Here is a 12,215-nt window from a genome sequence, read left to right on the forward strand (position 1 = left end):
CCAACCTTCTGATATTCTCTTCCTTGGCATTTTGTCCATTTGATTTGCAAGATATTCCTACTGAAAATCAAATCGTATCGCCGGCACTGTAATGCTACACACGCAAGGAAAATAGCGTCATCATTGGCTCAAACGTTAGCCTGGTCGTAATACCAATTGTGAGAGGACGACAGGTCATAACTTATTGTTTCTTGCAAGAACTAGATGGATCCATCCATGAAACCATGGAACCTTTTGCAGAGGATCAGGGGACCTTTTTGGATTATCTTTACATTAACGTTGATAGCTTACGCCATGCTTAATCATTCTTTTGATTTCGTAGCAAAGCCACACACAAAAAAAGGCCAGAAAGGGTCAACTCTACTCGGTACTCATACATACATCCTTCACTGATTCACAATTTTTATGATTTGCAGTACGGTGATCTACAAGATCCTGATTTCTGCTAGCTGTAGGCTCCTTTGGAGTCGTCTTAATTTATATATATGAAAAAGAATTCTCATTGCTTGCCTCATAGTCATATACGCTTAGTAGAGTTTTATGTGGTTTTTGGTATGGTGTAGGATTAAGACAAAATGCTAGTGCCATCCTAGGTTTTTTCGAATCTTGTTAACCAAAGAGTCTTGCATTAACCGAGCGGAACACACGGTGATGCTCCTGGCCACCTGGCATCATCGCACCAACATTTCATGATTGACGATCGATGATGTAGCTCCACGGTTAGATTCTTTGCAATCACACTCATCTCCTTTTTAAACAGTAGGCTCGCTAGGAGCCCAGCTTTGAATTAACAAAGCCATCAACCGGCTAGGAATTACACAAACCGAACCGAACACACACCCACACACAACACCACACCACACAACACAACACAACGGCCGAATGATACAAGGGCACACCCTGAAAGGCTTACGACTCAACACTACAAGCAAGCACCAAAGGGACTTGCAAAGCGAAGACTACAACTCTCCGGCACCGAGGGCAACGAGCAGCGAAGGCGCGACGAGGCACTGCCAACGAGCAGGATGGAGATTCATGAGCGAGGACGGCCCCCTGAACTGCAAACACCAAGACACATTCCGGTTCCCACACCGAAGAGGGCCCCTACCCTCTCGACTTGGCTCGAAGGCGTCGAACCATCGGTCATGGGAAAAGCTCACCCGAGAGCTAGGGAAGTGCTGAACTTGAGCTCCGAGGCAGCCCCAGAACACGACCACCAGGGAAGGGAGAGCACACCACACCGGCCAAACCACCGCGGCCTAAGGACGCCCAAAGAGAAGCAGGAAAGCCACCAGGAGCAACTGCACGAGACCAAAGATTCCGCCTTCAACCTCACCGAGCATCTCACTCCCCAGGCGACGCCTCCAAGGAGGATACGGCGTGCAGCACGTCGACGCCGCCCAATCTGACAGATTTTGGGCTTTCACCCGGGAGGTTGGTCGGGGTGGAGACAGGGGACCTCAGCCACGCCTCCAAGGAGGAAGAACGTCGCCCGCAGGCGCCGCCGCCGCTGGGCTAGGCCAGCCAACCTAGGGATTCCCCCGGTCCCGAGCCACACACCAGCTCCCTCCACGATCTAGAGCGAGCAGCAAGCCGCCGCAAAGCCGAAATCAGGGAGGAGAGAGAGAGAAGAGGGGAACAACCTCGATCTGTCGGGGAGGGGGCCTCCAAGCCGCAGTCGCCACCCGCCGCGGTCCAACCTCCCAAGAGGTCGCGGCCGACGGCCAGAGTCGCCCGCGCCGACGCCTGCCGCGTGCGCCGTCGCCTCGCCTGAAGGGCCGCCGCCCCGGTCCTATAGTCCTCCGCAGCGAAGCGGAGCGACGAGATCCTCGCCGCCACCGTCCTCGGCAGCCGCGCGGCTTTCCGGCGGTCACCTCAGGTGGCGGCAAGGGAGGTGGAAAGGTGGGAGGAGGGGCCTGGCGGCGCTAGGGTTTGGGCGCCGCCCGAGTCGCCCCAGCGGGAGCGACGCGGGGGCAGGGCGAAAAGTCCCAAAGTTAGACCACACACACACTCATCTCCTCGGTAGCGTCTCCCGCTTCATTTGCAATCCTCTCAAGAGCCGGCCAAATGATTGCAGGGGAGTAACAGAGAAAGATGAGTTTGTTCTCTTAGAAACATAGTAGCAGTGTCATTCTCCTCCTACGTAACAGAATGCCAAATGGCATTCCTAGCGGGAAAAAGAAAATCACCTGCGGCTCGTTACTGTTCCACACCATCTGTCCAGGTATCATAGAATTGAGATATAGAATTTTTGGTCGGGAAATTAGAATGAATCATTGAGTGAAAAAGGAGCAAAGAATGGCAAAAGACGAGACTCTACTAGTCTTCACTCTTGTGGTTTCCTCGGTTTCTGTTTTCTTATTTGAGATCTTGCTTTTCATGGTTCTCATCTCTGTAACTCGCGATTTTCGCGAGAGAACCAAATCCAAGTTGGTGAAGATCATGATTTGGGCTGACATAGTAGTTATTACCTTTGCAATTGCGGTTCGAATCTACCCGATCTTTATCTTTTTTCTCAAAGAACGAAGAAAACCCCTTGTCGAAGCCCTTTATGATAAGCTTCCCTGGATCTGGGAAGTTTCTCTTTCACGGTATTGGGATCGTTTGATCGATTTTCTTGATTTGATCGCTACTTAATAGGCGTGTGCTCAAAGGATACAAACACGGATTCGCAAACAAAAAAGGGAATTCGTAGACGGTCGAGGTTCACCCAAAGACATGAAGACATGTTGCATTTGGACCATCTACACATCCCATGGGGTGAAACCTTTCCCAAGTAAGATCAATGTGCCAATCATGAAACCTCACCAGCACCGTTTGGTGCAGTTGGCTCATGGCACCGCACCAGCGGTGTGCCGTGCCGATGCCTTGGTCCGTACGCACTCATCCGACCCAATTTCCGTTGGCAAAGCCAGCAGCATCGATCCCAGGGCTGCACGTTGCCTTGCGTGTGCTGCTGGCCTAGCTTTGCTGTTGTGATCCTCACATTGCTTCTGCCGCAACGTCCCATGACGCACGGCGACTCTGCTCATATTTGATTCCCCCTTTTTTTGGTTGTTTCTGTAACAGAAAAGAAAATATAATTAGTAATACTGTATAATCATTACCTTTTGCTGAAAGCCTGAAACTGTCGTGAACAAGTTGACAATTCTATCAGTTATGCCATACCAAAGAATGTTCGGAACCACATGATTTCTAAACAATCTTCTCGTTTTTCACAGGATCTGGGAAAACAATCTGTCATTCTACAAGAGACAAAATCTTCCTCCACCATCAAAAAATTTAGGGCCACTGATTGCAAGACCAAGCCAGAATCATGACAGTAAGGCAAGAGCAACTGGATTTACTATATCTATGTACACTTGTTCTGCTTCACAGTCCATTTTGATTTTGACGCACATAAGATTGTTCACTTAGGACATGTTTATCTCGACGCTACCACTCTTGGGGAAGTGACACACGGGGCAGGTACCAGCGACCCTCTCGCAGTCGGCGCAGAGGCACAGGTGCCGGCAGGGCATCACCAGCACCGCCGCCTCCTTCGCGCCACACCACCTGCAAGTGGCTGCCGCCGCCGGCCCAGAGCCGCTAGCGACGTTCTTGCCTCTGAGGAGGAGGCTCGACTCGAAGAAGCCTCCAGGGGCGGCGGCATTGATGTTGTTCTTCTGGCCGGGTGCGGCGCTCTCCACCTCGCTGTCGCCGCAGCCTTCCCTGGTGCGGTTGGCATGGTCAGCCACCACTTGCATCAGCTGGCTCTTCAGGCTGCTGGCAATGGATTCATTGTAGATCGCCGCTGACTGCCATGACTGGACTTGCATGGAAACCTGTCTGATCTGTTCGTTCAGCTCCTGGCTCTTCCTATTCATGGCCTCCACCTCGAGTTCCTTCTCCCTCAGCTTCTTTCCTACTCCTCGTTCCAGAGATGCCAGAAAAGAAACCATACGCCTTTGCTCCATCTCTTTCACACGCTTGCTGAGTTGTTCCATCTGTGACAACAGAGAGGAAGAACATAACCACCAAAAACATCTGTGGAGTTACTTTAAACAATTCGAACCAACAAGTGCGTGGTAGCCACCAGAGCCTATGATATTAGGACCACTCATATACTACATATAACATTAACGAACCAGCATGGCATCTTCCATATCCTTGCAATCACACTCTATACAGTAACAGTCTTAACAGATAATAAATTTCTAACAGATAACAAATTTCATATCTGACAATCAAGAAATATGAAGGCCGACAATTTACAAGGTTAGAAAGTGACTAGTTGTGATGCCACCAACTTCAGAATTTGGAATTTGACCATTCGACACTAAACTGCATCAACTAATGTTTGTATGATAAACTGCACCTCAAAACTTGTCGAGCGTAAAGTAGATTAAAATATTTACCTGAATTTTGAAATAATGGTCAATCTCTTTGTTTCCTTTCTCCATTTCTTTCATGATATCATTGACAAATGGCGTCGTGCTAGTCAAAGACATGCTTCCACTACCAGATGTGATGCAAGAATTACGCTCATTATCCTCATAGGACAATTTCAGCCCAGTAGACACAACACTTGAATTACCAGTACATGCTAACCCATCAGCATAGTTGTTCAAGGACATCTGAAGCTTGAGCTGCTTCTCATCAACTGTATAGTTGCCTGTCTTTCTTGCTTGGTTCATAACAGACAAGTTATTATTTGCATTGAAGTTATAATAACCGCTGGCACCAACTGCAAGAAATACATTGATAAAAAGATTAACATCGAAGCATTTAATTGAGCATCACACAACATTGTAATAACCACTGGTGCCAACTGCAAGAAATGCAAGAAGGCAAACTGCCTAAGCCACTCCTGTTGGAGGTAGAGATGCTAATCAGCTGGTTCATTCATAATGAAGTCAATATGGAAAACCAAAAAAGAGACTAAAAGGGTAAAAAGGAGTCGAAGCAAGTATTTGGCACGCATACAATGTATATCCGAAAGGCAAGGCAGTAAGAAGAGTGTTTTTGCTAAAACTATCACAACTCAAAGTAAAATTAACCACAAAACGCATCAGGCAAAATGCTGTCGTTTTACGCACAATCCAAGGTATAATAGTGTACTTTAAAAAGAGAATAAATTCCAAACATGCCCTGAATAATAGATTAATATTGGCATTCCACGCATTACTAGCTGATAAAAATTAACTTATCAGAGGGTGGTTGGGGTTTATCACGATAAGTTTTGAAGGAGTAATACTAATATATATAGTAATATATGCGGCTCCAATCTCGTAATGCGATTTGCAGACTGACAGTAATACTACAAAATTAAGATCGTTAACAAGCCAGCTCAATAAACCTTGCACCTGAGATATAAACATCCTTTTATCCTGGTAGCACACAATTTAGCTCTGGTCATAATGGTGCAATATACTGTATATCTGAAACGTGGCTTGCTTACACAACTGATAAAGTAGAAAATTATGACTGCAACCAAGAACAGGGAGTACTACGAGTATGGACTCACAACGTCTGCCCAGCACCGGCTTAATGCATCAGCTCATCTTTGGAACAAACATGCAGTGAATCCGACTACTAGATCAGGATTGCCTACGCTCAACTCTGTTGCTCTGCACATAATGATGCAATATACATCTGAAACGTGGCTAGCTTATACATCTGAAACGACGGGGAGTAGGGACGCGATAAGGTAGGGAACTAGGGATGCCATAGGTTCTAGTGGCTGACGCGAACTGATAAGGTACTCGGTTGTAGCGACCACGGACAACAAACCAAGGGGACTGGGGATGCACAGTGTCTTCGCAGCACTGGTGTAACGTATCTGCTCATCTCGGTAAGAACATTCAGTAAATCCTACCGGACTGCCTAGGCTCTAACTCTGAACTCTACAACAAGACGAAGCGATGAACATATGAAATGCAGCACAAGGGGAATCGTCATCATCATCATCATACCAGTGTTGCTCCCGAAGAGCTGCAGCTGCTGCGGGGCGGACTTGGCATCAAACATGAACTGGTTCTCGTTGGCGTTGGCGTTGGCGTTGGAGCCAGGGTAGGGCAAGGAGCCCCAGGCGCCGCCGAACATGTGCTCCTCCATTCAAGCACCCTTTACCTGAGCCAATAACACATGGGGAGTGAGATACATGCGGGCGAGGAAAACCGGAGTGAAATCACGCGGTACTCGTCACGATCGGGGCGGAAATGGAGAGGGGATCAAACGGAAACCGCCGACACATGCCGGAAACGTTTCCTCCGTACCGGGGAAGATGAAGAAGGCGCGGCGAGGCGACGGCGGCGGTCTTCGATCGGGGCGGTCGGGGGTCGAGTCCCGGCGGATCGGAACCCTAACGAGCCGGCCGCGAACCCGGCCGAAATCGTGGAGGCAAGGGGGATACGGGGGCAGCGGGAGGGCGAAATCTGCGGCGCGAGCGCGATTCGGGCGTGGGGCAGAGGGGGGAGGAGGAGGGATGGGGACGGAAACGGAGCGATGCTTCCCGGGGAGGGCGGCGGCGGCGCCGCCGATGCCGGCGTCGAGGATTGGGTTGGGGAATGCGGGCGAGGGGGCAGGGAGAGAGAGAGAGCGTCGGGAACTCCGCGATTTATTTGTTGTTTTTTTCGCTCCGTATAAGAGGAAGAAAACGGAAGGGAAGGCCGGACCAAACGGCCTGGTTCGGTAATTGGGCTGCCCTAGCATGTCTTGACCAGTTACGTTCGGTAATTGGACAGGCAGGCCCATTTGTCAAACATTTAGCCCAATGCAAGGAGTGCTTTGCCGAGGCCTTTATATTTTGAAAATTGGTACAAAAAATAAAAAAAGTAAATTCTGCTTGGGTTTTTTTATAACTGACTGGAGAGAAAATATAACGACGATTAAATAGACAGGACTTCTTTCGAACAGTCTACTACTTTCACGGTCACGCTGTTTAAAATACCGAATCTTTTTTACAATCCAACAGTCTAGAACGTTTTCTTCTCTCTCCTCAATCTTGCCAGCTGCCACCCCGTTATGTCTTGTGCATCAAGCTTGTCTTCTAAAACATATCTCCTCGATTCCACTGAAACCGATTCTCTAATGGCCCTCTTTCCTCTTTGGTTCACCTAGTTTTCTTAGGAAAAAATGTTAATTCCAGATTCTATAAGAATGTATTCTTTTTGGTTGTTTGGAATCTAGGGTATGCAAAGGAGGAATTCACTTTCTTTAATTTTCTTTTGGACTAATTCCACATGACACTTCAAACACATGCTCCTACTTAATTACTCTTACATGTTCATGCAAATATGAGGCACCCGAGGTCCAAGAGCTTAGACATAATCATTTAGGTAGCCAAGCAGCAATTTAGACTAAGATGTGGGAGGTGGCGTTTTGACTCATACGACCAGATGATTATACTATCTGGATCGGCCAGTGCAGCATTGTGATTTGGGAATGTCAGACTTTGTCGGTGGGACCGGTCGTCTAGAAAATGCAGTATTGAGGCCTCTTATCTGTACGGTTTGCTTTTGATTCTATCGGGTTACCATTTTTTTTTTTTTTTGAAAATGTGATGTGTATTAATCACCTAATAATGTATTTGTTACAATCATCCAAGGCCGCTTTAGACACGCAGGTCGGCACCGCACCTTGTAACACTCCACTACACAACACATTACGGCTAAGTTGACACAAACCATGTGCAACTTTGTTACAAATCCTATTCACTTTAGAGACAGTAATTCATCGATCCGGAGGTTTCAGCAAGTGGAATTCCTTCCCAATCAGATAAACTTCAGAGCGATCATATCTACCATCTTTAAACGCCTCCAAAATAGATGCACAATCAGTTTCAACAATAATGTTTGCATTTGAATTTGCTAGTGCCATCTTTAAACCTTCCAGGCATGCAATGGCTTCTCCCATAGCTGTTGTCTGACAGTGGGTAATCACATTACATGCGGAACACAGAATATTCCCACTTTGATCTCTAATTACGGCACCCATGAGCCACTCTTTTCTTCATTAACAAAAGCTTGCGTCAACGTTACATTTTACCCAGCCAGGAGGGGGTTTCTCCCAGGATATTTCCAAGTACTTGCTTCCTTGCTGAGGCGCTCCAACCATATCTTCGGATTGGTCCATCTTTGCCTTGCCTTTTCTATCAATTTTGAGATTTCCTTTCGCCAAATTTTGCACAGTAAGCAGATAATTTTGTACAAAGCTAATAGAATTATCAATAGAGGATTTACCGTCACCAAAAATTGAATTGTTCCTATGATGCCAGGCCCTACCCCATAAGAACATCATTTTGTCTCTCATTTCTTGGTTCAGTTTGTCTAGTAATACAAGAACCCACTCTTTTCTGGTATAAACAAGATCAGACTCATGTGGAAGGTTCCAAACTTCAGAGAGACCTTGTCTTAGTGCTTTTGCCTTTGTACAACTCATAATGGCATGATATCCCGATTCTACATCCATACCACAAATAGTACAGGTGGGGTAAACATTTGAAAGCCTTCTGCTTGTGTTCTCTTGGACTGCAAGGTTATTTGTAGCAAGCTTCTAGGTAAAGATTTTTACTTTTGGTGGAACCTTTGATTTCCATATAGTTTTCCACAAACCTCTATCACCATCCCGATTTGTACTTGAGTTTGGAGGAGTCTTTGAGCGAAGATCAAGGACTAAGTTGTATGCACTCCGTACAGTGAACATTCCATGCTTTTCTGGAGTCCATGAGATGAAATCTTCTTCCTCAAATTTAGGAAGACGAATTTTGAGAATTTCTTCTGCATCATGTTACATAAAAATTCTTCTCACCAAGTCTTCTTTCCAAGACCGATCATCTTGGTTAATGAGCTTTTCTACTTTGCGAACTCTTGAATGCGTCAAGTTTGCCGTGACTTTCATATCTCCTCTTGGTATCCAATTGTCTCTCCATATCCTCACTTTCTTCCCATTTCCGATCCTCCATGCGATGCCTTTTTTCAGAATCTTAAGGACGTGCATAATACCTTGCCAGCACGGGGACAGGTTTCTAATAAAGGCGGTGTCTGTTAACTCCCCTGGCGGGTAGTATTTTGCCTTCAGAAGTCTTGCGCAAAGGCTATCTGGAAAGGCAATGAGTCTCCAGGCTTGTCTAGCTAAAAGAGCTTCGTTAAAGAGATGCAAATCTCTGAAACCCATACCACCTTGTCCCTTTCTTCTCGTTACTTTATCCCAGCTCATCCAATGTCTTCTCTCATTTTCATCTCCCCACCAAAAATCTGTTGTTAATTTCACTAAGTCTTCACAAAGCCCCTCCGAGAACTTGAACACACTCATAGGGAACGTAGGGATGGCTTGAATCACTGATTTTATTAATGCATCCTTTGCACCACATGACGAGTATTTTTCAGCGTAGTCAGAGAATCGCTTTTTAAGTTTCTCCTTGACAGGCTGAAAATTTCCATCTTTCATCTTCCTGACAGGGAGGCCGAGGTATTTTTCCTCAAAACCCACTGTTTGAATATTCAGGATAGATGTCACTATTTGACCTTCTGCTTCCGTACATTTGTTTCCAAGTAGCAATGAGCATTTGTCAGCACTAATAAGTTGTCCGATAGCTTGTTCATATTTGTTCAACACTGTTTTAACTTTATTTCTTCAGCACTAATGAATAGGCAATGATGTCATGAAGTAGCGGCCGAAGCCTATTCACCATGCATTTTGACACTATTTTATAAATAACATTACACAAACTTACAGGTCTAAAGTCTCTAAGGCACACTGGGTTTTTCTTTTTCGGAATTAACACTATTACCGTGTCATTTATACCTTCTGGCATATTCCCAGAGCGAAAAAACTCTTTTACCACAGAAATAATATCATTTTTAAAGACTCCCCAATGTCGTTGGTAGAACCTTGCTAGGAATCCATCCTATTTGAAACAGAGCATTTCCAATCTCATCGTCTGAATATTCCGGACATAACTTTGCATTCATTTCATGTGAAATCTGGGCTTGCACTGAATCCGTTATTATTTCAGGCTGCACATGGTTGTCTGCCGTATACAGATCCCTGAAGAAGTTAGTGGCCATATCTTTCGTCTCATCTTTATTTTCAGTCGTACTACCATCCGATTTCTCCAATTAACCGATCAATATTATTTTTCTTTGCTCTCCAAGTGGCTTTCCGATGAAAGAACTTTGTATTTCGGTCTCCATCCTTTAACCAATTTATTCTTGAACGCTGCCTCCAGTATAGTTCTTCTTGCTCAAGTAAATTGTCCAGCTCTCTCTCTACATTTCTCTTTTCATCATGGTTGTAACGTGGAAACCCTCTGTTTATAATTTCGAGCTTCTTTCTCAGCTTTTCAATGCGTTTTGAGACAGAGCCGACTGTCTTCTTGCTGCAGGATTGCAAACACTCCAATACACCATACAGGTTTACAGCTACATTCCCCAGATAACTTGGACGACAGTGACTCTCCCATGCTAATTTGACTTCTTCAGCTAGGGTCTCTTCTCTCTCCCAGAAAGCCTCGTACCGCCTGGGCCGACAAGGTAAGCTCACAGTATTATTCTGCTTAAAAGCGAGCAGTATAGGACAGTGATCAGACCGTGATGAGGTTAGGTGACTTACACAGCTTTGGGGGTAAATATTTGTGTTATAATCGAGATGCACAATAAACGAAGAACGAAAAGTAAAACACTGCAGGGGACACGATATTTTAACGTGGAAAACCCTTGCAACACACAAGGGAAAAACCACGGGCGCCAGCCAGCAAAACTTCACTATTTCGGTGGTGTTTACAAACGCCGTGGGTGTACAATGATGCGACAAAACCCTAGCGGCGACTTACAGGGAATATATATAGACGGTGGCAACGATCCGTCGGGCCGAAGCGTAGCGTAGTCAGAAGTTAGCCTCCCTTTAGTATATGAATTTGGATCACAATATAACAAACTCCACCTTGAGACAAATTCCTTGTAGCATGAACTTCAACAATCACCTGAACAAAGAAAACACTTGCTGGCGCCAATAGCCACTTGGGCTAAACAGTTATACCAACCAAGCTTGAGCAAAGCTCAAACTTGGACACAGTCTGAGCTTAGTCATCATATCAGCAGGATTATCATGAGTACTAATCTTGCATACCTTCACTTTACCTTTTGCCACCACATCTCTGATTGCGTGGTACTTAATATCAATGTGCTTTGTCCTCTCATGGAACATCTGATCTTTAGTAAGATAAATAGCACTTTAACTGTCACTGAACAACTTAATGCAAGAATTATCTCCACAAAGCTTAGCATATAAACCTTTCAGCCAAACAACCTCTTTACCCGCCTCAGCAATAGCCATGTACTCAGCCTCAGTAGTAGATTGTGCAACAGCATCCTGCAAAGTAGCCTTCCAGCTAACAGCACATCCACCAACAGTAAACACATAACCTGTGAGGGACCTTCTCTTATCCAAATCGCCAGCATAATCTGAATCCACATATCCGGCGAGCCCCTCACCAATCCTGCCAAACATCAAGCAAGCTTTTGATGTGCCGCGAAGGTACCTGAAAATCCACTGAACAACTTTCCAATGTTCTTTACCAGGATTAGCCATGTATCGACTGACCAAACTCATAGCATATGACAGATCAGGACGTGAACAAACCATGGCATACATCAAGGAACCAACAGCACTAGAATAGGGAACTCGAGACATGTACTCAATATCATCTTCAGAGCTAGGACATTGCAAAGCTGACAACTTGAAATGAGAAGCAATAGGAGTAGTAACTGACTTTTCATCATGCATATTAAAACGATGAAGAACTTTCTCAATGTACTTTTCCTGACTAAGAAACAACAAACTAGACTTTCTGCCCCTTTTAATTTCCATGCCTAGTATTTTCTTAGCAGGACCAAGATCCTTCATCTCAAACTCACTACTTAATTGATTCTTTAAAATAGTGATCTCTTTCATGCTCTTGGCAGCAATCAACATATCATCAACATATATCAGCAAATAAATAGGTGATCCATTAACAAACTTGATATACACACAACTATCATATTGAGATCTCTCAAAACCATGTGTAAGCATAAATGAATCAAACCTTTTATACCAGCATCGTGGTATTTGTTTCAGACCATAAAGGGACCTCTTTAATTTGCAAACAAGATCCTCCTTACCAGGCACAACATAACCTTCAGGTTGGTCCATATATATCTCCTCCTCCAACTCACCATGCAGAAAAGCAGTCT

At 45.3% G+C, this 12,215-nt stretch overlaps 1 protein-coding gene across 1 annotated transcript; it reads right to left on the reverse strand.

Annotated features, from left to right (window-relative positions):
* Positions 1 to 3,243: 3,243 nt before the first annotated feature.
* Positions 3,244 to 6,588, reverse strand: LOC127308566 (BOI-related E3 ubiquitin-protein ligase 1). Its single transcript, XM_051339431.2, has 4 exons — positions 6,258 to 6,588; positions 5,955 to 6,111; positions 4,398 to 4,726; positions 3,244 to 3,986 (listed from the first exon to the last, which is right to left on the reverse strand). Exons 2-4 carry the CDS (start codon positions 6,094 to 6,096, stop codon positions 3,414 to 3,416), a joined length of 1,044 nt encoding a protein of 347 aa, XP_051195391.1. The 5' UTR covers positions 6,097 to 6,111; positions 6,258 to 6,588; the 3' UTR covers positions 3,244 to 3,413.
* Between the last annotated feature and the right edge of the window lie 5,627 nt (positions 6,589 to 12,215).

Source organism: Lolium perenne, chromosome 6, assembly GCF_019359855.2.
Source record: "Lolium perenne isolate Kyuss_39 chromosome 6, Kyuss_2.0, whole genome shotgun sequence".
Classification (NCBI taxonomy): domain Eukaryota; kingdom Viridiplantae; phylum Streptophyta; class Magnoliopsida; order Poales; family Poaceae; genus Lolium; species Lolium perenne.

Coding starts and splice junctions, on each gene's coding strand:
- LOC127308566 (XM_051339431.2), bottom strand. CDS start 6,096: ATGGAGGAGCACATGTTCGGCGGCGCCTGGGGCTCCTTGCCCTACCCT. Junction 4,727..5,954: donor GCTCTTCGGGAGCAACACTG/GTATGATGATGA, acceptor TATTTCTTGCAG/TTGGTGCCAGCGGTTATTAT. Junction 3,987..4,397: donor ACCATTATTTCAAAATTCAG/GTAAATATTTTA, acceptor CTGTTGTCACAG/ATGGAACAACTCAGCAAGCG.